The 23,557-nt window shown below is 49.7% G+C and overlaps 1 protein-coding gene across 7 annotated transcripts in view; it reads right to left on the bottom strand.

The window, feature by feature from the left end:
* Nucleotides 1-23,557, bottom strand: part of LOC144480588 (talin-2) — a 410,923-nt gene that overhangs the window by 143,521 nt on the left and 243,845 nt on the right. For all 7 annotated transcript variants that reach the window (XM_078200210.1, XM_078200216.1, XM_078200214.1 and 4 more), the window contains 5 exons: nucleotides 11,677-11,805; nucleotides 9,116-9,229; nucleotides 6,645-6,758; nucleotides 4,975-5,109; nucleotides 4,731-4,859 (listed from right to left, as the gene is read on the bottom strand). In XM_078200210.1, the coding sequence (XP_078056336.1) occupies nucleotides 4,731-4,859; nucleotides 4,975-5,109; nucleotides 6,645-6,758; nucleotides 9,116-9,229; nucleotides 11,677-11,805 (621 nt within the window). The remainder of the gene's footprint in view (nucleotides 1-4,730; nucleotides 4,860-4,974; nucleotides 5,110-6,644; nucleotides 6,759-9,115; nucleotides 9,230-11,676; nucleotides 11,806-23,557) is intronic.

Genomic DNA, 23,557 nt, shown 5'->3' with positions numbered 1-23,557 from the left:
GGAGAAAGTGACCATAATTCGGTGTCTTTCATTATTGCAATGGAGAGGGAGAGGGCCATACGGCAGGGCAAGGTTTATAATTGGGGGAGAGGTAATTATGATCCGATTAGGTAAGAATTAGGGAGCATAAGATGGGAACAGAAACTGTCAGGGAAAGGCACAAATGAAAAGTGGAGCTTGTTAAAGGAACAAATACTGAGTGTCCTTGATAGGTATGTTCCTGTCAGGCAGGGAGGAAATGGCCGAGTGAGGGAACCATGGTTCACAAAAGAGGTTGAATGTCTTGTCAAGAGGAAAAAGGAAGTGTATGTAAGGATGAGAAAACAAGGTTCATTTGGGTCGATTGAGGGTTACAAGGTAGCAAGGAATGAGCTAAAAAAAGAGCTTAGGAGAGCCAGGAGGGGGCACGAGAAGTCCTTGGCGGGTCGGATCAAGGAAAACCCCAAGGCTTTTTACTCTTATGTGAGAAATAAAAGAATGACCAGGGTGAGGTTAGGGCCGGTCAAGGACAGTAGTGGGAACTTGTGCATGGAGTCAGAAGAGATAGGAGGTGATGAATGAATACTTTTCTTCAGTGTTCACCAAGGAGAGGGGCCATGTTTTTGAGGAAGAGAAGGTGTTACAGGCTGATAGGCTGGAGGAGGTAGATGTTCTGAGGGAAGATGTATTAGCGATTTTGAAAAACCTGAGGGTCGATAAGTCCCCTGGGCCTGATGAGATATATCCTAGGATTCTTTGGGAGTCAAGGGATGAGATTGCAGAACCTTTGGCTTTGATCTTTGGGTCCTCACTGTCCACGGGGATAGTGCCAAAGGACTGGAGAGTGGCGAATGTTGTTCCTCTGTTCAAGAAAGGAAATAGGAATGACCCTGGAAATTATAGGCCAGTTAGCATTACTTTGGTGGTCAGTAAGTTAATGGAAAAAGTCCTGAGGGATAGGATTTATGATCATTTAGAAAGATGCAGCTTAATCCGGGATAGTCAACACGGATTCGTGAAGGGTAAGTCTTGCCTCACAAATTTGATTGAATTCTTTGAGGAGGTAACTAAGTGTGTCGATGAAGGTAGAGCAGTTGATGTCGTATACATGGATTTTAGTAAGGCGTTTGATAAGGTTCCCCATGGTTGGCTTGTGAAGAAAGTAAGGAGGTGTGGGATAAAGGGAAAGTTGGCCGATTGGATAAGTAACTGGCTATCTCATAGAAGACAGAGGGTGGTGGTGGATGGAAAATTTTCAGACTGGAGACCAGTTACCAGCAGTGTACCACAGGGATCAGTGCTGGGTCTTCTACTATTTGTGATTTTTATCAATGACTTGGAGGAGGGGGCTTGAAGGGTGGATCAGTAAATTTGCTGATGACACCAAGATTGGTGGAGTAGTGGATGAGGTGGGAGGGGTGTTGTAGGCTGCAAAGAGACATTGATAGGATGCAGAGCTGGGCCGAAAAATGGCAGATGGAGTTTAACCCCGATGAGTGCGAGGTGATTCATTTTGGTAGGACAAATTTGAATGCGGATTACAGGGTCAACAGTAGGGTTCTGAGGAATGTAGAGGAACAGAGAGATCTTGGAGTTCATATCCACAGATCTCTGAAGGTTGCCACTCAAGTGGATAGAGCCGTGAAGAAGGCCTATAGTGTGTTAGCGTTTATTAACAGGGGGTTTGAGTTTAAGAGCAGTGGGGTTATGCTGCAACTGTACAGGACCTTGGTGAGACCACATTTGGAATATTGTGTGCGGTTCTGGTTCCACTAAAATCCACTATAAGAAGGATGTGGAAGCATTGGAGAGAGTGCAAAGGAGATTTACCAGCATGCTGCCTGGTTTGGAGGGTAGGTCTTATGAGGAAAGGTTGAGGGAGCTAGGGCTTTTCTCTTTAGAGCGGAGGAGGTAGAAAGGCGACTTAATAGAAGTTTATAAGATGATGAGGGGGATAGATAGAGTGGACGTTCAGAGACTATTTCCTCGGGTGGATGTAGCTGTTACTAGGGGGCATAACTATAAGGTTCACGGTGGGAGATATAGGAGGGATGTCCGAGGTAGGTTCTTTACTCAGAGAGTGGTTGGAGTGTGGAATGGACTGCCTGCTGTGATAGTGGAGTCGGACACTTTAGGAACTTTCAAGCGGTTATTGGGTAGACACATGGAGCACACCAGAATGACAGGGAGTGGGATAGCTTGATCTTGGTTTTGGACAAAGCTCGGCACAACATCGAGGGCCGAAGCGCCTGTACTGTTCTATGTTCTATGTTTCTATAAAGGGCCAGTCATTTAAAACTGAGGTGCATAGAAATTTCTTCCCGCAGAGGGTGGTGAATCTCTGGAATTCTCTGCCCCAAAGGATGGTGGAGGTTGGTTCATTAGGAATATTTAAAGTGGAGGTGGATAAATATTTGATAGGTCGAGGAATAGAGGGGAAAAGGCACAGAAACGGAGCTGGGGCTGGCACAGATCAGCCAGGCTGGTATTGAATGGTGGGGCAGGCTTGAAGGGCCTGGTGGCCCACTCCTGCTTCTACTTCTTGTGTTCCTGTGTTAATGTAACTTAGATTACAACCTTCAGAACATTAGACATAACGGAACAGCATCAACCTGCTGGAGCAAGTTAAAAGAAACTATTTTTCCAATAGACACTACGGGGTGTTACGGGTGAGGTACAAAACATAAACTTTCATACAACAAGAAGCTGCTTTTAGATAGCCCCTGTTGGAGAATACATTTGGCTTTGCAACAGATTTGTTCAAAGCCAGGTATCCGAAGATTGTACATCTGGACTGAACAACTGGACTTCAGCCCGTATTGGAGCAGGGCTGATAGAGCTCTGGTTAATGCTGTGTCGAGTCCAGTTAGAATGATAGAATCCCTATAGTGCGGAAGGAGGCCATTCGGCCCATCGAGTCTGCACGGACCACAATTCCACCCAGGCCCTGTATCCCCACATATTTACCCTGCTCATCTACCTGACACTAGGGTCAATTTAGCATGGCCAATAAACCTAACCTGCACGTATTTGGAGTGTGGGAAGAAATCGGAGCACCCGGAGGAAACCCACGCAGACACGGGGAGAACGTGCAAACTCCACACAGACAGTTACCTGAGACCAGGACTGAACCCGGGTCCCGGGCGCTGTGAGGCAGCAGTGTTAACCACTGTGCCGCCCCAGTAGTTCACATAGACAAATATATATACTTATATATATATATATATATATATACACACACACACATATACGACAGCAGAGCTGTGTGTGTGTGCTCTGCTCCAGGCGAAAGTGAAACCTGGATTACATGACACACTTCCCTTCTGGTGATGACGTGCGCTATCCCTTAAAGACACATTACAACAATTGATGTCTCATGAGTTAATCAGCATCTTTCATTTCGTAAAACGTCCCACAGTGCTTCAAACAATCACACTGACAGTCTGACCATCCACAACCCTTTCAAATTAAGATAATTAACTGCATCATCTTTTCATTTTGTTCTATTTTTAACACTTTGTCACAAGCAGCGATTATTCTAAGAACTGCACCCAATCAGGTGGACACAATTTGGATGCATTCTTGAACAACGATAAAAACTCCCTCCAAAACAGCCGGCCCTCAACTCAGTGCTCACACCGAGGGGTGGCACGGTAGCACAGTGGTTCGCACTGCTGCCTCACAGCGCCAGGGACCTGGGTTCAATCCCCGGCTTGTGTCACTGTCTGTGTGACGTTTGCACATTCTCCCCGTGTCTGCATGTGTTTCCTCCGGGTGCTCCGGTTTCCTCCCATACTTCAAAGATGTGCGGGTTAGGCGGACCGGCCATGATAAATTGGCCCTTAGTGTCAGGGGGACTAGCAGGGTAAATACGTGGAGGTATGAAGATGGGGTCTGAGTGGGATTGTGGTCAGTGCAGACTCGATGGGCCGAATGGCCTCCTCCTGCACTGTAGGGATTCTATGATTAACCATTTCACCCCCCGGCAGGACTCAGGACCAAAGGAGATTGGGGTGAATCATCCAGAGATAGTTCAGGGATATAGAGTCAGAGGTTTACAGCACGGAAACAGGCCCTTCGGCCCAACTTGTCCATGCCGCTCCCTTTCTTTAACCCCTAAACCCGCGTTTGGCCCATATCCCTCTATACCCATCTTACCCATGTAACTGTCCAAATGCTTTTTAAAAGGCAAAATTGTACCCGCCTCTACTACTACCTCTGGAAGCTTGTTCCAGACATTCACCACCCTCTGTGTGAAACAATTTCCCCACTGGACACTTTTGTATCTCTCCACTCTCACCATAAACCTATGCCCTCTAGTTTTAGACTCCCTGACCTTTGGGAAAAGATATTGACTATCTAGCTGATAGACCTCTATAAGATCACCCCTAAGCCTTCTATGCTCCAGAGGAAAAAGTCCCAGTCCATCCAGCCTCTCCAGTTAAGAGAATCACTGGTGGGGCGCCAGAGGACCAGGTGGGATGAAGGTGACCAAGTCTGTGCTGATGTTAGTCTTGCTCTGTGATAGCTCTGGGTTGGTTTTTTTGGGTTACGGTTACAAACAGAAACCACCGGCTTGTTTGAAGCAGAACACTCAGACTCCAAGAGCAGTGAACTGGACAAAACAAACCAGCCTGGTTTCTTCTCCCACAATTCTGGGCACAAGCCCGATTCTTAAAAACACATTCCAAAGGGGGTCTCAACCTCCAGTTGAGACGACGAGAATGGTTGGAAAAGGAAGTTCCTCTTACCGTCTCCCCTGGCAGCGGTTTCAGTTGGCCATCAGCCACTGCCATCTTGGCATCTTGGAGTTCATTCCTCAGAGTCTGTACTGAGTGTAAAGCAGAGTCGATTTCCATCGGTCCACACGCTTCATGAGCCTGTGTTCAAGAGAATCGCAAACTAATGCTTTAGATCATTTTTGGTCTGGTCTCTTCCACTCGCTCACACGCCAGAGATAAACAGCAGGATGTCGCTATTCCACCCATTACTGACCTTCTGTACGGAGGTTCGGAGCTCGGCTAGACTTGTGGCAAGGTTCTTGGCGCACTGGCCCAGCTGCATGGCAGCAGCCTGGTCAGTGACAGTCGGAACTGCAGCTTTAGCAGAAGAAACCATCTTACTTCCAGGCTGGAGAAACACAAGGGCAAGATTCAAAAACTGACATTTCTATAGAGCCTCAGACAACCTCACCAAGCCCGAAGGTTTTACAAGGAATGACGCACCACGCTGGAATGTAGGAAATGTTGCAGCCAATTTGCACAGCAAGATCCCAGCAACAGCAATGTGATAGTGATTAGATACCTGGTCTCAGCGACAGTGAGTATTGGCCAGGACACCACTACGCCATTGGATAATTTACATCCAGCTCACAGGATTGATGTGGCCTCATGTTTCATCGGGAAGATGTCACCTACGACAGTGCCGCACTCCCTCAGTACTGCCTCTGACAGTGCGGCACTCCCTCAGTACTGACCCTCTGACAGTGCCGCACTCTCTCAGTACTGACCCTCTGACAGTGCGGTACTCCCTCAGTACTGACCCTCTGACAGTGCGGCACTCCCTCAGTACTGACCCTCTGACAGTGCGGCACTCCCTCAGTACTGACCCTCTGACAGTGCGGCACTCCCTCAGTACTGACCCTCTGACAGTGCGGCACTCCCTCAGTACTGACCCTCTGACAGTGCGGCACTCCCTCAGTACTGACCCTCTGACAATGCGGCACTCCCTCAGTACTGACCCTCTGACAATGCGGCACTCCCTCAGTACTGACCCTCTTACAGTGCGGCACTCCCTCAGGACTGACCCTCTGACAGTGCAGCACTCCCTCAGCACTGACCCTCTGACAGTGCCGCACTCCCTCAGTACTGCCCCTCTGACAGTGCAGCACTCCCTCAGTACTGACCCTCTGACAGTGCCGCACTCCCTCAGTACTGACCCTCTGACAGTGCAGCACTCCCTCAGTACTGACCCTCTGACAGTGCAGCACTCCCCCAGTACTGACCCTCTGACAGTGCAGCACTCCCCCAGTACTGACCCTCTGACAGTGCAGCACTCCCTCAGAGAGAGTGGTGGGTGCCTGGAACATGCTGTCAGAGGTGGTGAGCAGGCCCGCACATGAACAACATTTAAGAGGTACCCAGTCTGGATGGGTACACGAATAGGGAGGGAATAGAGGGACTGAGGAAGGGTAGATGGTTTTACTTTAGTTTATTTAGGATATCGTGATCGGCACCGGCTTGGAGAGCTCAAGGGCCTGTTCCTGTATTGTACTTTTCTTTGTTCTTTGTGATATAGAGAGAGCGAGGGAGAGACCTAGAGTGAGCCAGAGGGGGAGGAGAAAGAGAGTGAGCAAGAAGGGGTGGAGAGAGAGACAGCGGACGGAGGGAGAGGGATGGCGGACAGAGGGGGCGGAGAGAGAGAGAGAGCGGGCGGAGGGGGCGGACAGAGAGAAAACGGGTGCTGGGAGATACGAAGAGAGAGAGAGCGGGCAGAGGGAGCGGAGAGAGAGAGAGAGAGAGGGAGCGGGCAGAGGGGGCGGAGAGAGAGAGAGAGAGGGAGCGTGCGGAGGGGGCTGGGAGGGATGAAGAGAGAGGGAGAGAGAGAGAAAGATAGAGAGAGAGAGAGAGGGACAGACAGGAAGAAAGAGGCAGACAGAGACATACCTGAAGGAAGTTTTGGCTGGCAATAATCAGAGCGAGTTGGGCACTCAGATTCTCCGGCTCAGCTTGACTTGCTCGGACACCTTGTACCAGCTGCGGGATATAGTCAGCGACAGCCTGAGAGCAGGAAACACAATGTGTGAGGAAACATCCTTCACACCGCCCCAGCCCCGCCGCCCCAGCCCCCAGTCCCGCCGCCCCAGTCCCGCCGCCCCAGCCCCCAGTCCCGCCGCCCCAGCCCCGCCGCCCCAGCCCCGCCGCCCCAGCCCCGCCGCCCCAGCCCCGCCGCCCCAGCCCCGCCGCCCCAGCCCCCAGTCCCGCCGCCCCAGTCCCCAGTCCCGCCGCCCCAGCCCCGCCGCCCCAGCCCCGCCGCCACAGTCCCGCCGCCCCACCGCCCCAGCCCCGCCGCCCCAGCCCCGCCGCCCCACTCCCGCCGCCCCAGTCCCGCCGCCCCAGCCTCGCCGCCCCAGCCCCGCCGCCCAGCCCCGCCGCCCCCAGCCCCGCCGCCCCAGCCCCGCCGCCCCCAGCCCCGCCGCCCCAGCCCCGCCGCCCCAGTCCAGCCACCCCAGCCCCGCCGCCCCAGCCCCGCCGCCCCAGTCCCGCCGCCCCCAGCCCCGCCGGCCCCAGCCTCGCCGCCCCAGTCCCATCGCCCCAGCCTCGCCGCCCCAGCCCCGCCCCCCCAGCCCCGCCCCCCCAGCCCCGCCCCCCCAGCCCCGCCGCCCCAGCCCCGCCGCCCCAGCCCCGCCGCAACAATGCTTCCTCCAGCTCCTCAACGCTGACTGGTTCCCCTCCACACTCACTGCCTCCCCTCACGCTCTCTCCCTCCCCCTGGACACTCCCTCCCTCCTCCCGCGACCCTCACGCCCTCTCCTCCCCGACGCTCCCTCCCTCCCCCTGGACACTCCCTCCCTCCTCCCGCGACCCTCACGCCCTCTCCTCCCCGACGCTCCCTCCCTCCGTTCCCCCGGCGCTCCCTCACTCCCTCTCCCCCTCGACCCTCACTCCCTCCCCCCCTCGACCCATACTCCCTCAACTCTCACACCCTCCCCTCCCCGATGCTCCCTCCCCTCCCCCGGCTCTCCCTCACTCCCTCCTCCCCTCGACCCTCACAGCCTCCCCTCTCCGACGCTCCCTCCCTCCCCTCCCCCGGCGCTCCCTCACTCCCTCCCCCCCTCGACCCTCATTCCCTCCCCCCTCGACCCTCACTCCCTCCCCCCTGACCCTCACTCCCTCCCCCCTCGACCCTCACTCCCTCCCCCCTCGACCCTCACTCCCTCCCCCCTCGACCCTCGCTCACTCCCCCTTGACCCTCGCTCCCTCCCCCCTCGACCCTCACGCCCTCCCCTCCCCGACACTCCCTCCCTCCCCTCCCCCAGCTCTCCCTCACTCCCTTTCCCCCTCGACCCTCACTCCCTCCCTTGACCCTCTCCCTCCCCCTCGACCCTCACCCCCTTCCCCCCTCCCTCCCCCTTGACTCTCACTCCCTCCCCCCTCGACCCTCACTCCCTCCCCCCTCGACCCTCACTCCCTCCCCCCTCGACCCTCACTCCCTCCCCCTTGACCCTCACTCCCTACCCCCCTCGACCCTCACTCCCTACCCCCCTCGACCCTCATTCCCTACCCCCCTCAACCCTCATTCCCTACCCCCTCAACCCTTATTCCCTCGACCCTCACCCCCTCCCCCCTCACTCCCTCGATGCTCTCTCTCTCTCCTCCACTGACACAGTGGTTGATGTGCACCACCCTACACATTTTTACCTCTCTTCAGCTCTGAAGAGTCATCCAGACTCGAAGGATAAATCTTTCCCTCTCTGCAGTTGCTGCCGGACCAGCTGAGTTGTTCCTATATTTGGTGTTTTTAGTTCAGATCTCCAGAATCTGCAGTATTTTGTTTTAAGTGGACCATTTGCGTGGGTTTCCTCCGGGTGCTCCGGTTTCCTTCCACACTCCAAAGATGTGCAGGTTAGATGGATTGGCCGTGCTAAATTACCCCTTAGTGTCAGGAGGATTGCCCCTTGGTGTTGCAAGATGTACAGGTTAGATGGTTTAGCCATGAGAAATGTGTGGGGTTACAGGGATGGGGCGAGGGGGGGGGGCCCTGGATAAGATACTCTGTCAGAGAGTCAGTGCAGACTCGATGGGCCGAATGGCCTCTTCTGCACAGCAGGGATTCAATGGGTTACACGATTAATTCACCAATTTCTGTTCCATTCCAGGACCCTCCAGCCAAAAGATTGAGCAAATTTTCATCCAATTAAATTTGGACCTTGATTTGGAACCGTGAGCCAGGGGTGAAAGGTCAGAGCCACATATCCCCCTGTTTGCCAGGGGTTGGTGAGCGGGGATGGTGAAAGTTTGAACGGGATTTGATCAGGAAATGTTCTCAATATTTATTCCTGTTAAAGAGCTACCCAGAAGAGAAACCAGCCTAGCTTCCGGCCAAACCCTTTGAAACTTTTCAGCTCAGTATTTACCTTACAGCTTTGGACCAATTGTTGATGTGCTGCTGTGTTCTTATTGGATGACGATGCATTCTGGGATGCGGCGATGGTTTGCGTCGCTGCGGCTGCTGCTTGCTTGGCTGCATTCTAATTTAGGACAGAGTCAACAGGGATACATTTCAAACAAGGTGGACATCAAATATATTTACTCCCGTAAGTATCACTGGGCAATTGGTCTGGACATTAACAAATTAAACTGGTTTCATAGACAATGCACTGAGTTTATTCAGCAAGTAGTTTGAGCCACACAGACTCTCAGCATCATTTCTTGAGCATCTTTTGCATGTTGTCATTTGCAGATGGCTTCCTCACAGACTCTGGTGGCACAGTGGTTAGCACAGCTACCTCACAGTACCAGGGACCCAGGTTTGATTCCCGGCTTGGGTCACTGTCATGTGGAGTCTGCACGTTCTCCCCGTGTCTGCGTGGGTTTCCTCCAGGTGCTCCGGTTTCCTCCCACAGTCCGAAAGGTGTGCTGGTTAGATGCATTGGCCGTGATAAACTCCCCCTCAGTGTGCCCGAACAGGCGCCGGAGTGTGGCGACTGGGGGATTTTCACAGTAACTTCATTGCAGTGTTAATGTAAGCCTACTTGAGACACTAATAAATAAACTTTAAACTTAAGACTTCTCCCTCCCCAACCCGTTTTACTCAGTTTTCTCGTGCCATCATAGGAACAACAGGAGGTTATATATCGTTCCACCATTTGTATCTTAACAGAAAGACAGCAGCTCGGTTAAGAGTTGGCTTTTAAGGAGCAAAGGGAGGTGGCGAGGTTTCAGCAGAAAATTGCAGACCCTGGACTGAGGCGGCTGGTGGTGGAATGATGCGAGTGGGGGATGGTGCGAGAGGTTAAAATAACTTGGCACAAAAACCAAATAGCCTCAAATTCTGTAGTGGAGGCTCCGTGTAGCTGACTCGTCGATGTGTAATAAAATGGGAGCAGGGAGCTGCTACATGTCATAGAAACAAAGAAAATAGGAGCAGGAGGAGGCCATTCGGCCCTTCAAGTCTGCTCCGCTATTTATTACAATCATGGCTGATCATCCAACTCAGTAACCTGTTCCCGTCTTCTCCCCTCATATCAAAGAGCAAAGAACAAAGAAAATTACAGCACAGGATCAGGCCCTTCGGCCCTCCAAGCCTGTACCGATCATGCTGCCCGACTGAACTAAAACCCCCTACCCTTCCGGGGACCATATCCCTCTATTCCCATCCTATTCATGTATTTGTCAAGACGCCCCTTAATAGTCATTACCGTATCCGCTTCCACTATCTCCCCCGGCAACGAGTTCCAGGCATCCACTACTCTCTGTGTAAAAAATCTGCCTCGTACATCTCCTTTAAACCTTTGATCCCTTTAGCCCCAAAGCTACATCTAACTCCTTCTTGAAAACATATAACGTTTTGGCCTCAACTACTTTCTGTGGTAGTGAATGCCACAGGCTGACCACTCTTTGGGTGAAGAAATGCCTCCTCATCTCAGTCCTAAATGGTCTCCCCTTAATCGTGAGACTGTGATCCCTGGGTCTGGACTCCCCACGATTGGGAACAGCCTTCCTGCATCGGCCCAGTCCAGTCCTGTTAGAGTTTTATAGGTTTCTATGAGATTCCCCCTCATTCTCCTAAATTCTAGCGAATACAATCCTAACCAACTCAATCTCTCCTCATATATCGGCCTCTTCATTCCCAGAATCAGCCTGGTGAACCTTCGCTGCACTTTTTTTGAGAGCAAGAACATCCTTCCTTGGATAAGGAGACCAAAACTGCACACGGTATTCCAGATATGTCTTCACCAAGGCCCTGAATAACTGCAGCAATACATCCCTGCTCCTGCACTCAAATTCTCTTGCTCTGAAGGCCAACATACCATTTGGTGTTCGCCCGCTGTGGAATGGTCAGCTCAAAGAATGCTAATAAGTTTCCCACAGGCAGGTCCATTGAGAGTTCTCTCTCTGCTGTAATGATTTATCTAAATTTAGATCCAGCTTTAGTATAAGCCCGCCTGTGATCAGGTCACAGGTCAACACATTCCTTACATTCCCAGCCTGATATTCCGATCAAAGTCACACTGGCCAAGTTCTATCAACCCCAGAGGTTTCACACTCATTTCGCATCAACTTGTCGGGGGTGAGCAACCCCACATTTCATTAAAAATATTCTGCATAAGAAATCCTTTCCCCAACAAGGGGGCATAGCTTTAGGGTGAGAGGTGGGAGATTCAGAGGGGGATTAGCAAAAACATTTTCCACTCAGAGGATGGTGGGAATTTGGAATGCACTGCCTGGGAAGGCAGTGGAGTCCGAAAACCTTTAAAAAATATTTGGATGAGCACTTGAAACATCAGGACATTCAAGGATATGGGACAAGTGCAAGGGAATGGGATTAGTGCACCTTTAGTGGTAGTTATTGTCAGTACAGATTCGATGGGCCAAAGGGCCTTTTCTGAGCACAGTTTGCAGGCTGTGAAATATCGTTTGATTACTGGAATGTAGCTAAAATAAAAGTTTATCTGAAAGAAGTGTCATCCCTTACCTCCAGCCGATTAATCAACTTCTTTTTGATGGCATTCTGAGCGGCTGAATTGGTGACAACTCGCAAACCCTCTGCTGCTTCCCGAAGCTTCTGCTGCTGGTCCTGGTTCTCGGGATTAGCAGCTGCACCCTGTAGAGGAGGAGCAAAGAGATTCCAGAGGGTTAGCCGCTGAGCACAAGGGGTTCGCTGGTTAGGACAGAGATTACTGAGATCCGCCCCGCCCCAATCTTCACCTGGTTAGGGGACAAAATAAAGCAATCTCAGAGATTCCTCAACTTGGCCAGGGATCACACCCGAAACAACCTGACATTGCGAATGAGGCAGAACATCTCAGGTGTGCGTAGCAACAGGGTTTGAACAGGTAAGAGCCTGTACCACTCAACAGTTCATTGACATTTGCTGCCTGCCTGCCTGTCCACACTGAAGGCTAGCCACTTGCTCAGGTACCAAGGGTATTGAAACCTTTGGAAAAGGACCACCTTATACCAGGGAAAGGAAATCCTACAGCAACAACTTACATAAAGAGAGGACAAAATATCCCAAGGTGCTTGACTGCAGTGTTACAGAGCAAAGATGTGCGGGTTAGGTTGATTGGCCATGTTCAATTGCCTGTTGTCAGGGAGATTAGGAGGGTAAATATGTGGGGTTATGGAGATAGGACCTGGGTGGGATTGTTGTCAGTGCAGGCTCGATGGGCCAAATGGCCTCCTTCAGCACTGTAGATTCTATGGTAAAATAAAACACTGAGGCGATATCGGGACAGAAGCCTGGGTGAAAGAGGTCAGCTTTATAGAGTGTTCTTTGAAAGTGAGGAAGAGCGAGGCGGAGATTCAGGGAGGGTATGAGAGAAGTTCAGGTCCGGCTAACTGAAGGCAAGTCCACCAATGGTAGAGCTATTAAAATTAGGGATGCACAAAAGGCCACAGAGAGATGCCTCAGAAGCTTGCGGTCTGGAGCAGATTGCAGAGAGGGGGAGGATGAGGTCTGGAGCAGATTGCAGAGAGGGGGAGGATGAGGTCTGGAGCAGATTGCAGAGAGGGGGAGGATGAGGTCTGGAGCAGATTGCAGAGGATGAGGCATTGGGGGGATTTCAAAACAAGACCCAGAATTATAAAATGAAGACGTTGTTTGACTGGGAGTCAGTGTAGGTCAGTGAGGCAGGGGTGAGAGGGTAAAGTTGAGAGTGCAATCTGGAGAGTTGCGTGCAGCAACAGAGATTACAATGCCCATTTTCCAGATGGCAAGGTCTGGTTCTCACCCAGTACAGAGCTGGCAGCCAGCCAGAGAGTGACGGAGATGCGAAGGGCAGAGCTCCAAACCTTATCTTGTTTCTGAGGCTGCAGCACTCCAGATAGACAGATTCCCACATTCCTAACATGACAACCATGATTAAACGCACACTCGAGAGACCCTGAATTAAACTACTTCAACAGATTCATCTGTACCATGCTGAGCACTCAAAGCTGAAATCGGCACCATTTCTGTCACTATCTTCACTTATATAGGATCTCGCCACCTTTTACAGATGCACCATAGAAAGCATTCTTTCTGGTTGTATCACAGGTTGGTATGGCTCCTGCTCTGCCCAAGACCGCAAGAAACTACAAAGGGTCATGAATGTAGCCCAATCCATCGTGCAAACCAGCCTCCCATCCATTGACTCCATCTTCCCGCTGCCTCGGAAAAGCAGCCAGCATCATTAAGGATCCCACCACTCCGGACATTCTCTCTTCCACCTTCTTCCGTCGGGAAACAAATCAAAAGTCTGGGGTCACATACTAACCGACTCAAGAACAGCTTCTTCCCTGCTGCCATCAGAGTTTTGAATGGACCTTCCTTGCATTAAGTTGATCTTTCTCTATACCCTAGCTATGACTGTAACACGACATTCTGCACTCTCTCCTTTCCTCCTCTATGAACGGTATGCTTTGCCTATATAGCGCGCAAGAAACAGTACTTTTCACTGTATACTAACGCATGTGACAATAATAAATCAAATCAAATCAGTGTGTCGAAACGCTCCCACAAACAGCAACGGGATAATGAGCAAATAGTTTAGTGATCTCATTCAATCCGTGAGCATTCAAATGGTTATTGGATAAACATATGGATGATATTGGAATAGTGTAGATTAGAGGGGCTTTAGATTGGTTCCACTGGTCGGCGCAACATCGAGGGCCGAAGGGCCTGTACTGCGCTGTAATGTTCTATGTTCTAATCCTAACCATTCTCTACGGTTCCTTCGATCAATATTTTCTGGCTTCAATAACCAGAAACTAGGGCCCCTAAATTCCCAGCTATGCACCCCCCGCAAAGATGTGCTGGGGTTCTCACCACCACTTCATACCCGCCAACCCCTCACACGCCGCCGCCGCTGCACCCCGCACCCACCCCCCCATGCCCACCAGGCGGCAGTCGGGAACAGTCACAGACAGTCCGGTCTGGAGATGATGCACCCGGGCTGAAGTGGATAACGTTACAGAGGGTGGTCATGGCTATGGCATGTTCTGAGGGCGTGAAAAGGTCTGCAAGGATACAAAGTTATTTCGTTCTCAGAATGCAGAGGATATGTTGCCGAAAGCTCAGCTCAGGGCTGAATCGTTTAGTTCAGTCTGGCAGAGTGAGCTGGGATCGCAGGCTGTAACCAGATCCATTCCCGACCAATAGGATCAAAGCTTTCTCTTCCCACCTTCCCCCCCTCCCGCGACAGACAGCATGTGTCCAGTGTGCGCAGACTGGGGGAATTCAGCCATGGGCTCAGGGTCAGTCACAGGTGATGCCACACTCTTCGATAGACAGTGGTCTTTGAAGGCTGGAAATTGCCGCCCTGTCTTCGGGACAGAGTTGTACTGTCCATAAGACATAGGAGCGGAAGTAAGGCCATTCGGTCCACCTAACCCCAGGGATACCCAAGCTCTGACAAATGGGCATGCAGGCCCGAAACGGTGGCTCTATTCCCTCTCCGCGGATGCTGTCAGACCTGCTGAGATTTTCCAGCGTTTCAGATTCCAGCATCTGCAGTAATTTGCTTTAACCAGCAATACTCCTGACCCCAGGGGCAAACCCTGGCCCAGCGCCAATAGGCTAAAGGTTAGGTGTGCTGTAAAAGTCAAACAAAAACAGACAACATAAGCTGGAATTAAGAATTTAAAAGTATCCATTAGCTGAATTAAAGCTTCCTGGTTTGATCCCCTTGAGTGAGTGGGAAAAACACAATCAATATTCACCACAGAACATCATCTCAACTCCAGTCAGGGATGACAGAGAAAAAGTCCGGATAATTGGGGAGGACCAGCAACAGAATTTCAGGAAAGTCTCCAATATTTGGGTAAGGGGTTTAGGTCAGGAGGGTGAGCCAGAGTAAGATGCTCTGCCAGAGTCGGTACAAACTCAATGGGCTGAATGGCCTCTTCTGCACTGTAGGGATTCTATGGTTTTCTACTTCTGGAAGGATAAATTGGCTCATTTTCCGCATTTGTTCTATCTGAATTGCTAACAAAGCATTGTATCAGCAAATCGGCTGCCAAAATAAACAACCCTCTGATAAAGCTTGGAGAATATCTCAAACTTCTCCCAAAAGTAAACTGCTCTAACCACATAAACCTTTGCAACTTTAAACAGAAACCTTGCAATGATTGATTTTGCTGCAAAGTGGGGCAGTTTAGTTCAGCAGGTTCCCTTGTGGACAAACACAAGACCAGGCAGCCCTGGGGAAGCACAACTTTCAGAACAAATCCGACACTCAGTTTGGTTTAAATCTCTCTGAAACACACAGAGTGACAAAATTAAATACCAGAGAAAGGTGCAGTTCCCTCTCGAGTGTTCAAGGGAAGGTTTAAGGTGGTGAAGCCCAGGACAGTGAGTATCCTTCCCGCCTTCCAGCACAGTTTGATCATTGTGGAGGAGAGGGAGTGGCCAAAATTACTGGCTCACAGGACAGATGGTGGTCATGGAAACCGTCCAGCCTTCCCTGGCCAGCCATCCGGAGCTCAATGTGTCACTGCTTGTTCCATGATTCCAGGAGCCACCGTCACCACATCAGAGAATGGTGGCTGATCATTCTTTACCCAAGTGTTAAATCTATCTCACCATTGCTGTGTATTCATGTTTGCTCCTAGTTGGAACAAGGTCACTTTCATAGGCCGATCATGTGATGTATTGATGATGTAATTGGCTGTTTGTATGGGCAAATGGGCAATCTATCCTAACAGCCTGTACAGTAAACATCCTTCCAACAAAACTCTTATTTGTCTGTATCTTCCTGGTCTGCAAGTCTACCCTTTGAAAAACACCATAATGGTGTCTTACCGTATGTACACTGTATTAACATTTTAAACAGGAGTTAGGACCAAAGGCTGAATATATACAAACCTTCGAAAGTGGCCATACAGGTTTAGTTTATTTACTAATGTCACAAGTAGGTTTATATTAACACTGCAGTGAAGTTACTGTGAAAATCCCTGAGTTGTCACACTCTGGCACCTGTTCGGGTACGCTGAGGGAGAATTTAGCCCGGCCAATGCACCTAACCAGCATGTCTTTCATACTGTGGGAGGAAACCGGAGCATCCGGAGGAAACCCACGCAGACACGGGGAGAACGCTCAGACTCCGCACAGACAGTGACCCAAGCCAGGAATCGAACCCAGGTCCCTGACTCTGTGAGGCAGCAGTGCTAACCACTGTGCTGCCATGCCGCCTATGATAAGGCAGTTCAAAAGCACATTGGAACCTCGGCTTTATTAATTCAGTAATAAAAATAAGAAAGATCTGGTAAAATGTGCACAATTACTAGTTAGGCCTAAACTGGAGTCGCGCATGAAATTTGGGGCACTTTATTTTGGGAGGGATGTCAAGGCTACAAGAGGGATTGACTGAAATGGGACCGGAGATGAGGAATTTCAGTGAAGGTGGAGGGGCTGGGATTCTCCTTTGAGCAGAGAGGTGTTGATGAGATTTAACAGAGACTTTCAACACCACGTTTTGATGGAGTAAATGCAGAGTAAATGCTGTCCAAAGATGTGCGGGTTAGTTTGATTGGCCATGCTAAAAATTGCCCTTAGTGTCCTGTAGGTTAGAGGGATTAGCTGGTAAATCTGTAGGGATATGGTGGTAGGGCCTGGGTGGGATTGTGGTCGGTGCAGACTCGATGGGCCGAATGGCCTCTTTCTGTACTGTAGGATTTCTATGATAGAATGATAGCAAGTGTTGCAAGTGAGAGAAGGATCAGTTACCAGTGGACACAAATTTAAGAAAATCACCAAAAAAAAATCAGGGACAGGATAAAGACTTAAAAAAAGTCTCAGCGAGTTGTTGTGAACTGGAAGGCGCTGCCTGAAAGGGCGGTGGAAGCAGAGTGAATCGGAACTTTCAAAAAAGATTCTGATAAATACCTGAAAGGAAGAACATTGCAGGACCCTGGGGAAAGCTGAATGGTTATTGGTTAGCTCTTTCAGAGAATGTGATTGGTCCAAACGGCTGTCCTGCTCCTTCCCAGAACCCCACCAATAGTTCTTCTTCAAAGAGCAAGCCAATCCTTCTGAAAGTTATGATGGAATCTGCTTCCTCCACCTTTCAGACAGTGCTATCGAGCTCACAACAACTTGCTGAGTCATCCTACTCCTGTTCTAAATGTGTAACTTTCTTTCTTTCCCCGGTCTCATCTGATTCTTTTGCCAATTCTTGTACACTTGTGTCCTCTGGTTTCCAACCTTCCGGTTTCGGTGAACTGCTCCTTCCTACTTGCTCTATCAAAATTCCTCATGATTTTCAACTCCTCAATTAAATCTTCCCTTGTCAACAAAACAAAGGAGATTGTCATCGACTTCAGGAAGCCTAGTGGAGGACATGCCCCTGTCTACATCAATGGTGACGAAGTAGAACTGGTCGAGAGCTTCACGTTTTTAGGTGTCTATATAACCTAGAATATGTCCTGGTCTCCCCATGCAGACACTATAGTTAAGAAAGCCCATCAACGCCTCTACTTTCTCAGAAGACTAAGGAAATTTGGCATATCCGCGACAACTCTCACTAACATTTACAGATACACCATAGGAAGCATTCTTTCTGGTTGTATCACAGCTTGGTATGGCTCCTGCTCTGCCCAAGACCGCAAGAAACTACAAAGGGTCATGAACAAAGTCCAGTCCATCACTCAAACCAGCCTCCCACTCACTGACACTGTCTACACTTCCCACTGCCTCAGAAAAGCAGCCAGCATAATCAAGGACCCCACGCACCCCGGACATTCTCTCTTCCACCTTCTTCCGTCAGGAAAAAGACACAAAAGTCTGAGGTTATATCCCAACCTACACAAGAACAGCTTCTTCCCTGCTGCCTTCAGACCTTTGAATGGACCTACCTTGCATTACACCCGAGCTATGACTGTAACACTACATTCTGAAGCCTCTTGTTTCCTTTTCTATGAATGGTATGCTTTGTCTGCACAGCGCTCAAGAAACAATGGTTTTCACTGTATACTAATGACAATAATAAATCAAATTAACCTTCTCTGCTCGAAGGAGAACACCCCAGCTTCTCCAGATTCACTGGAGTTCCTTAACCCTGGCCCCATTCCACTAAATCTGCTCTGCACTTCTCCCCAAGGCCAACTTCCTCTGAGAGTACCCAGAATTAGACACAATGTCCAGCTGAGGCCTAACCAGTGTTCCATAAAAGTTCATCACAACTAACTTGCTTTTGTTCTCTATTTATAAAGCCCAGGATCCCAGAAGTTTTTTTTAAACAGGGTTCTCAACTTGTTCTCCCACCTTTGAATGTTAAAGTTTCCATCACGACACACGACAGCGCAGAGTCGCTGAGCAGAAACTGATAGCCAAGTTCCGCACACATGAGGACGGCCTAAACCGGGATGTTGGATTTATGTCACATTATCAGTAACCCCCACAGCTTGCCCCTGGTCTTGCATAATCTCACCAGCTATTCTGTCTGGTGACAATACACATCTTTTTAACCTGTGTTTAATGTTCCCTCCAACCACATTATCTGTACCTTTTAAGACCTGGCTGACTGTAGAGATTTGCATTCTAATTAGTATTCTGTAACTTGATTTCTGTGTCTGTGCACTGTTGGAGAACAGAGACCACTCCATCTGAAGAAGGAGCTGTGCTCTGAAAGCTTATGGTATTTGCTACCAAATAAACCTGTTGGACTTTAACCTGGTGTTGTGAGACTTCTTACATTCTTCCAATCCAGAGTTGGCATTTTAAACAACAACCTGCAGGTGGCACGGTAGCACAGTGGTTAGCACTGCTGCCTCACAGCGCCAGGGACCCGGGTTCGATTCCCGGCTTGGGTCACCGTCTGTGTGGAGTCTGTACGTTCTCCTCATGTCTGCGTGGGTTTCCTCCGGGTGCTCCGGTTTCCTCCCACAGTCCAAAGATAAAGAACAAAAGAACAAAGAAAATTACAGCACAGGAACAGGCCCTTCGGCCCTCCAAGCCTGCACCGACCATGCTGCCCGACTGAACTAAAACCCCCCACCCTTCCGGGGACCATATCCCTCTATTCCCATTCTATTCATATATTTGATGCCCCTTAAAAGTCACTATCGTATCTGCTTCCACTACCTCCCTGGCACCCACAACTCTCTGTGTAAAAAACCTGCTTCGTACATCTCCTTTAAACCTCGCCCCTCGCAGCTTAAACCTATGCCCCCTGGTAATTGACTCTTCCACCCTGGGAAAAAGCTTCTGACTATCCACTCTGTCCATGCCCCTCATAATCTTGTAGATTTCTATCAGGTCGCCCCTCAACCTCCGTTGCTCCAGTGAGAACAAACCAAGTTTCTCCAACCTCTCCTCATAGCTAATGCCTTCCATACCAGGCAACATCATAGAAATCATAGAAACCCTACAGTACAGAAAGAGGCCATTCGGCCCATCGAGTCTGCACTGACCACAATCCCACCCAGGCCCTATCCCCATATCCCTACATATTTACCCGCTAATCCCTCTAACCTACGCATCTCAGGACACTTAAGGGCAATTTTTAGCACGGCCAATCAACCTAACTCGCACATCTTTGGACTGTGGGAGGAAACCGGAGCACCCGGAGGAAACCCATGCAGACACGGGGAGAATGTGCAAACTCCACACAGACAGTGACCCAAGCTGGGAATTGAACCCAGGTCCCTGGAGCTGTGCTACCGTGCCGCCCCAACATCATGGTAAATCTTTTCTGTACCCCCTCCAAAGCCTCCACATCCTTCTGGTAGCGTGGCAACCAGAATTGAACGTTATATTCCAAGTGCAGCCTCACTCAGGTTCCATAAAGCTGCAACATGACTTGTTAATTTTTAAACTCATTGCCCTGGCCGATGGAGGCAAGCATGCCATAAGCCTTCTTGACTACCTTCTCCACCTGCATTGCCACTTTCAGTGACCTGTGTACCTGTACACCCAGATCCTTCTGCCTATCAATACTCTTAAGGGTTCTGCCATTTACATGTGCAGGTTAGGTTGATTGGCCTTGATTGGCCATGCCAAATTGTCCCTTGGTGTCAGGGGGATTAGCAGATTAAATACGTGGGGTTACCGGAATAGGGCCTGGGTGGGATTGTTGTCAGATCCGGCTCGATGGGCCGAATGGCCTCCTTCTGCACTGTAGGGATTCTATGAAGCCTTAGTCACCATTTTGGTGGGAGGTGATGGTTTCCTGTATAATTCATACACAAGCTTTCTTTTCCCAGGCTTCCCTGTAGATGTGGAATTTCTCATTCCACCCCGAGCTTAGTCGGGACTCTGGTGTTCCGGTTGCATTGCTCACATTGTCCATCACAGCCTCATCGGATTTCTGATATTCACAGACAAACACAGCTCTTAGTGGTAGCTTGGGTTGGGGGAGGGGTTGAGGGTAACAGATCAGAAATAAAGTGGTGCGCATGGAAGTTTGAAATTCCCAGCGTTGCGTTTAAATCCCTCCATGGCCTCTCCATTCCCTATCTCTGTAATCTCCTCCAGCCTCCACCCATTCCCTATCTCTGTAATCTCCTCCAGTCCCCACTTATTCCCCATCTCTGTAATCTCCTCCAACCCCCACCCATTCCCTATCTCTGTAATCTCCTCTCGCTCCCACCCATTCCCTATCTCTGTAATCTCCTCTCGCTCCCACCCATTCCCTATCTCTGTAATCTCCTCTCGCTCCCACCCATTCCCTATCTCTGTAATCTCCTCTCGCTCCCATCCATTCCCTCTCTGTAATCACCTCCAACCCCCACCCATTCCCTATCTCTGTAATCTCCTCCAACCCCCACCCATTCCCCATCTCTGTAATCTCCTCTCGCTCCCACCCATTCCCTATCTCTGTAATCTTCTCCAGCCCCCATCCATTCCCTATCTCTGTAATCTTCTCCAGCCCCCATCCATTCCCCATCTCTGTAATTTCCTCCAGCCCCCATCCATTCCCCATCTCTGTAATCTTCTCCAGCCCCCATCCATTCCCTATCTCTGTAATCTTCTCCAGCCCCACCCATCGCCTATCTCTGTAATCTCCTCCAGCCCCACAACACTCTCAGATCTCTGAACTCCTCTAATTCTGGCCAATCCCAATTACAGACTGCAGCTCAGCTTTCAACACCATTATTTCTATGCGATTCATCTCCAAACTTCTGGGGCTTGGCTCCTCCCTCTGCAACTGGATCCTCAACTTCCTAACTCACAGACCACAGTCCGTAAGGATAGGCAACAACATCTCCTCCATGAAGTAATACTTTTCACTGTATACCAATACATGTGACAATAATAAATCAAATCAAAACCAATTAGCATTGTTCCAGCACTGGTGGCCTGGGCCCTATGCAATGGAATTCCTTCCCTAAACCTCCCCACACTCTCTGGTTTTGAGATGCTCCTTCTAACCTACTTTTTTGGTAAAGTGGCTCACTTTCTCAAAGGACAATTGAGGATGGGCAAAAACGTGCTGGCCTTGACACACACAAAGAAATGAAATAACCATATAACCAAAGCATGTGGCCTACCATCCCATGTGGCTCTGTGTCTGATTATTGCTTTGGTGAAGGAACTTGGTTTTCCTATGTTCAAGGTGCTAAATGAATGCAGCTTGTTGCCGTGGTGAATAGGCTTCAGGCCTTCAGCATGCTGCCTCAGGCTGGGGAGGGGGGGGGGGGTGCGTTGGCAGGGTGGTGTAGACAAAGAGCACAACCTGGCATCTTATCTGTCGAGTTCAGGAGGGCAAGGGACAATTCCATCGAGATGTTTCCATTATCAAAAGGATTTGACAGGGTCGGCACAGAGAAACTATTTCAATTGGGGGGAGGATTAAGAGCAATGGAGCATGGCCTTAAAGTCAGTAATTAAGAACAGAGAATTCTGCTATTATTCAGTAGGCCGGGCAACATCTGTGGAGAGAAATGGAATTCACGTTTTCGGTCTGGCTTTAATTTCACATTTCCAGCAGATGCATATTTTGCTTTCATCTTTATCATGTCTGAACTATGTTAGAGGTTGTGGGTTTTAAACAAAGAAGAAGATGATGTGTTTTGCACACGAAATAACAACACAGATTCGCTGCAGGGGCTATAAAATTAAAACAGGAGCCTATGAAACACCTCAATGACATAACCATCAAATCATGTGACCAGCTCTTAAAGCAATCATCCAACCACTTAAATATATAACAATCTTAAACTCAGAAGTCCAAAGAAGTCCAGGTTAGGTTGATTGGGCATGATAAATTGCTCCTTGGTGTCAGGGGGATTAGCAGGGTAAATACTTGAGGTTGCGGGGATAGGACCTGCTGGGATTGTTGTCGGTGCAGACTCGATGGACCGAATGGCCTCTTTCTGTGCTGTAGGGTTTCTAAGATTCTAAATTGCCCCTTCGTGTCCCAGAATGTGTAGGTTAGAAGGATTAGCAGGGTAAATATGTGGGGTTACGGGGGTAAAAATATGTGGGGTTATGAGGATAGGACCTGGTGGGATTGTTGTCGGTGCAGACTCGATGGGCTGAATGGCCTCCTTCTGCACTGTGGGGATTCTGTGATTCTAGAACTTGACCAATCAGGATTGAAAGCACACAATGCGCAATGGGAATCGGAATCCTTTTCTCCAGCAGGGCCGAGAATTGGAGCTTGTAAGAATGCGGTCAGGAGATTGTTTTGTTAGATTGAGGGATATGGAGTCAGTTGTGGTACAGCTCAACCATGATCCGATTGAATCAGAGAGCAGGCGTGAAGGGGCTGAATGGCCTCCCCACTGTCAAATGGTGCTGTGATGAAGAATGAGTTTGAGAGCAGCTGCAACCCAGCAGTCGCTCAGCAGGTATGAGTGAGAGAAATGAGCACTGATGAACATTCCCTGAAGGGCAGCCTGTAAGTGGGGTGAGGCTGCAGGTGGGACAGCACCGGAGGGGGACATGCCCATCCCATCTACATTCCAAACTGCAGCTTCTGATGAGATCTCTTTCTTTTAAATTACCCTTTTTATACCAGAGGCTTCGCAATAGGAGCGGTTCAAATATCAGCACTAATTAAAGAATTCAGCTCAAGGCAAATGATTCAGTCAGTCTCTCCAATCGTCACACCCTAACGACTGTCAGACTGTCTCTCTGTTTGCTACCCATCGCAGAAAGCACCGCACATCTGTCACTCATCCAGATGTTCAAAAGCCTCCTGAACAACAGAAGCAGTGATGCTTTAACCAACCTCACATCTGGTCCCACAGTTCCCTCATTTATTATTCAATCGACTGCAATAGGGTCTGCTGTATCCTAAATGGAATGAGCAGTGACAGCTCTTAATCAGGTGCCGGGGGGGGGAATTTCAAAGATTTACTGCAGAAATCATCCCTGACATCTTTCTAAATCTGACAGATAAGAATCGCAGAAAATCTGTAATCAACGTTCA

This window comes from Mustelus asterias, chromosome 29, assembly GCF_964213995.1.
Source record: "Mustelus asterias chromosome 29, sMusAst1.hap1.1, whole genome shotgun sequence".
Classification (NCBI taxonomy): Eukaryota; Metazoa; Chordata; class Chondrichthyes; order Carcharhiniformes; family Triakidae; genus Mustelus; species Mustelus asterias.
Note: the sequence above shows the minus strand (reverse complement) of the source record. Positions and strands in the feature narration are given on the sequence as shown.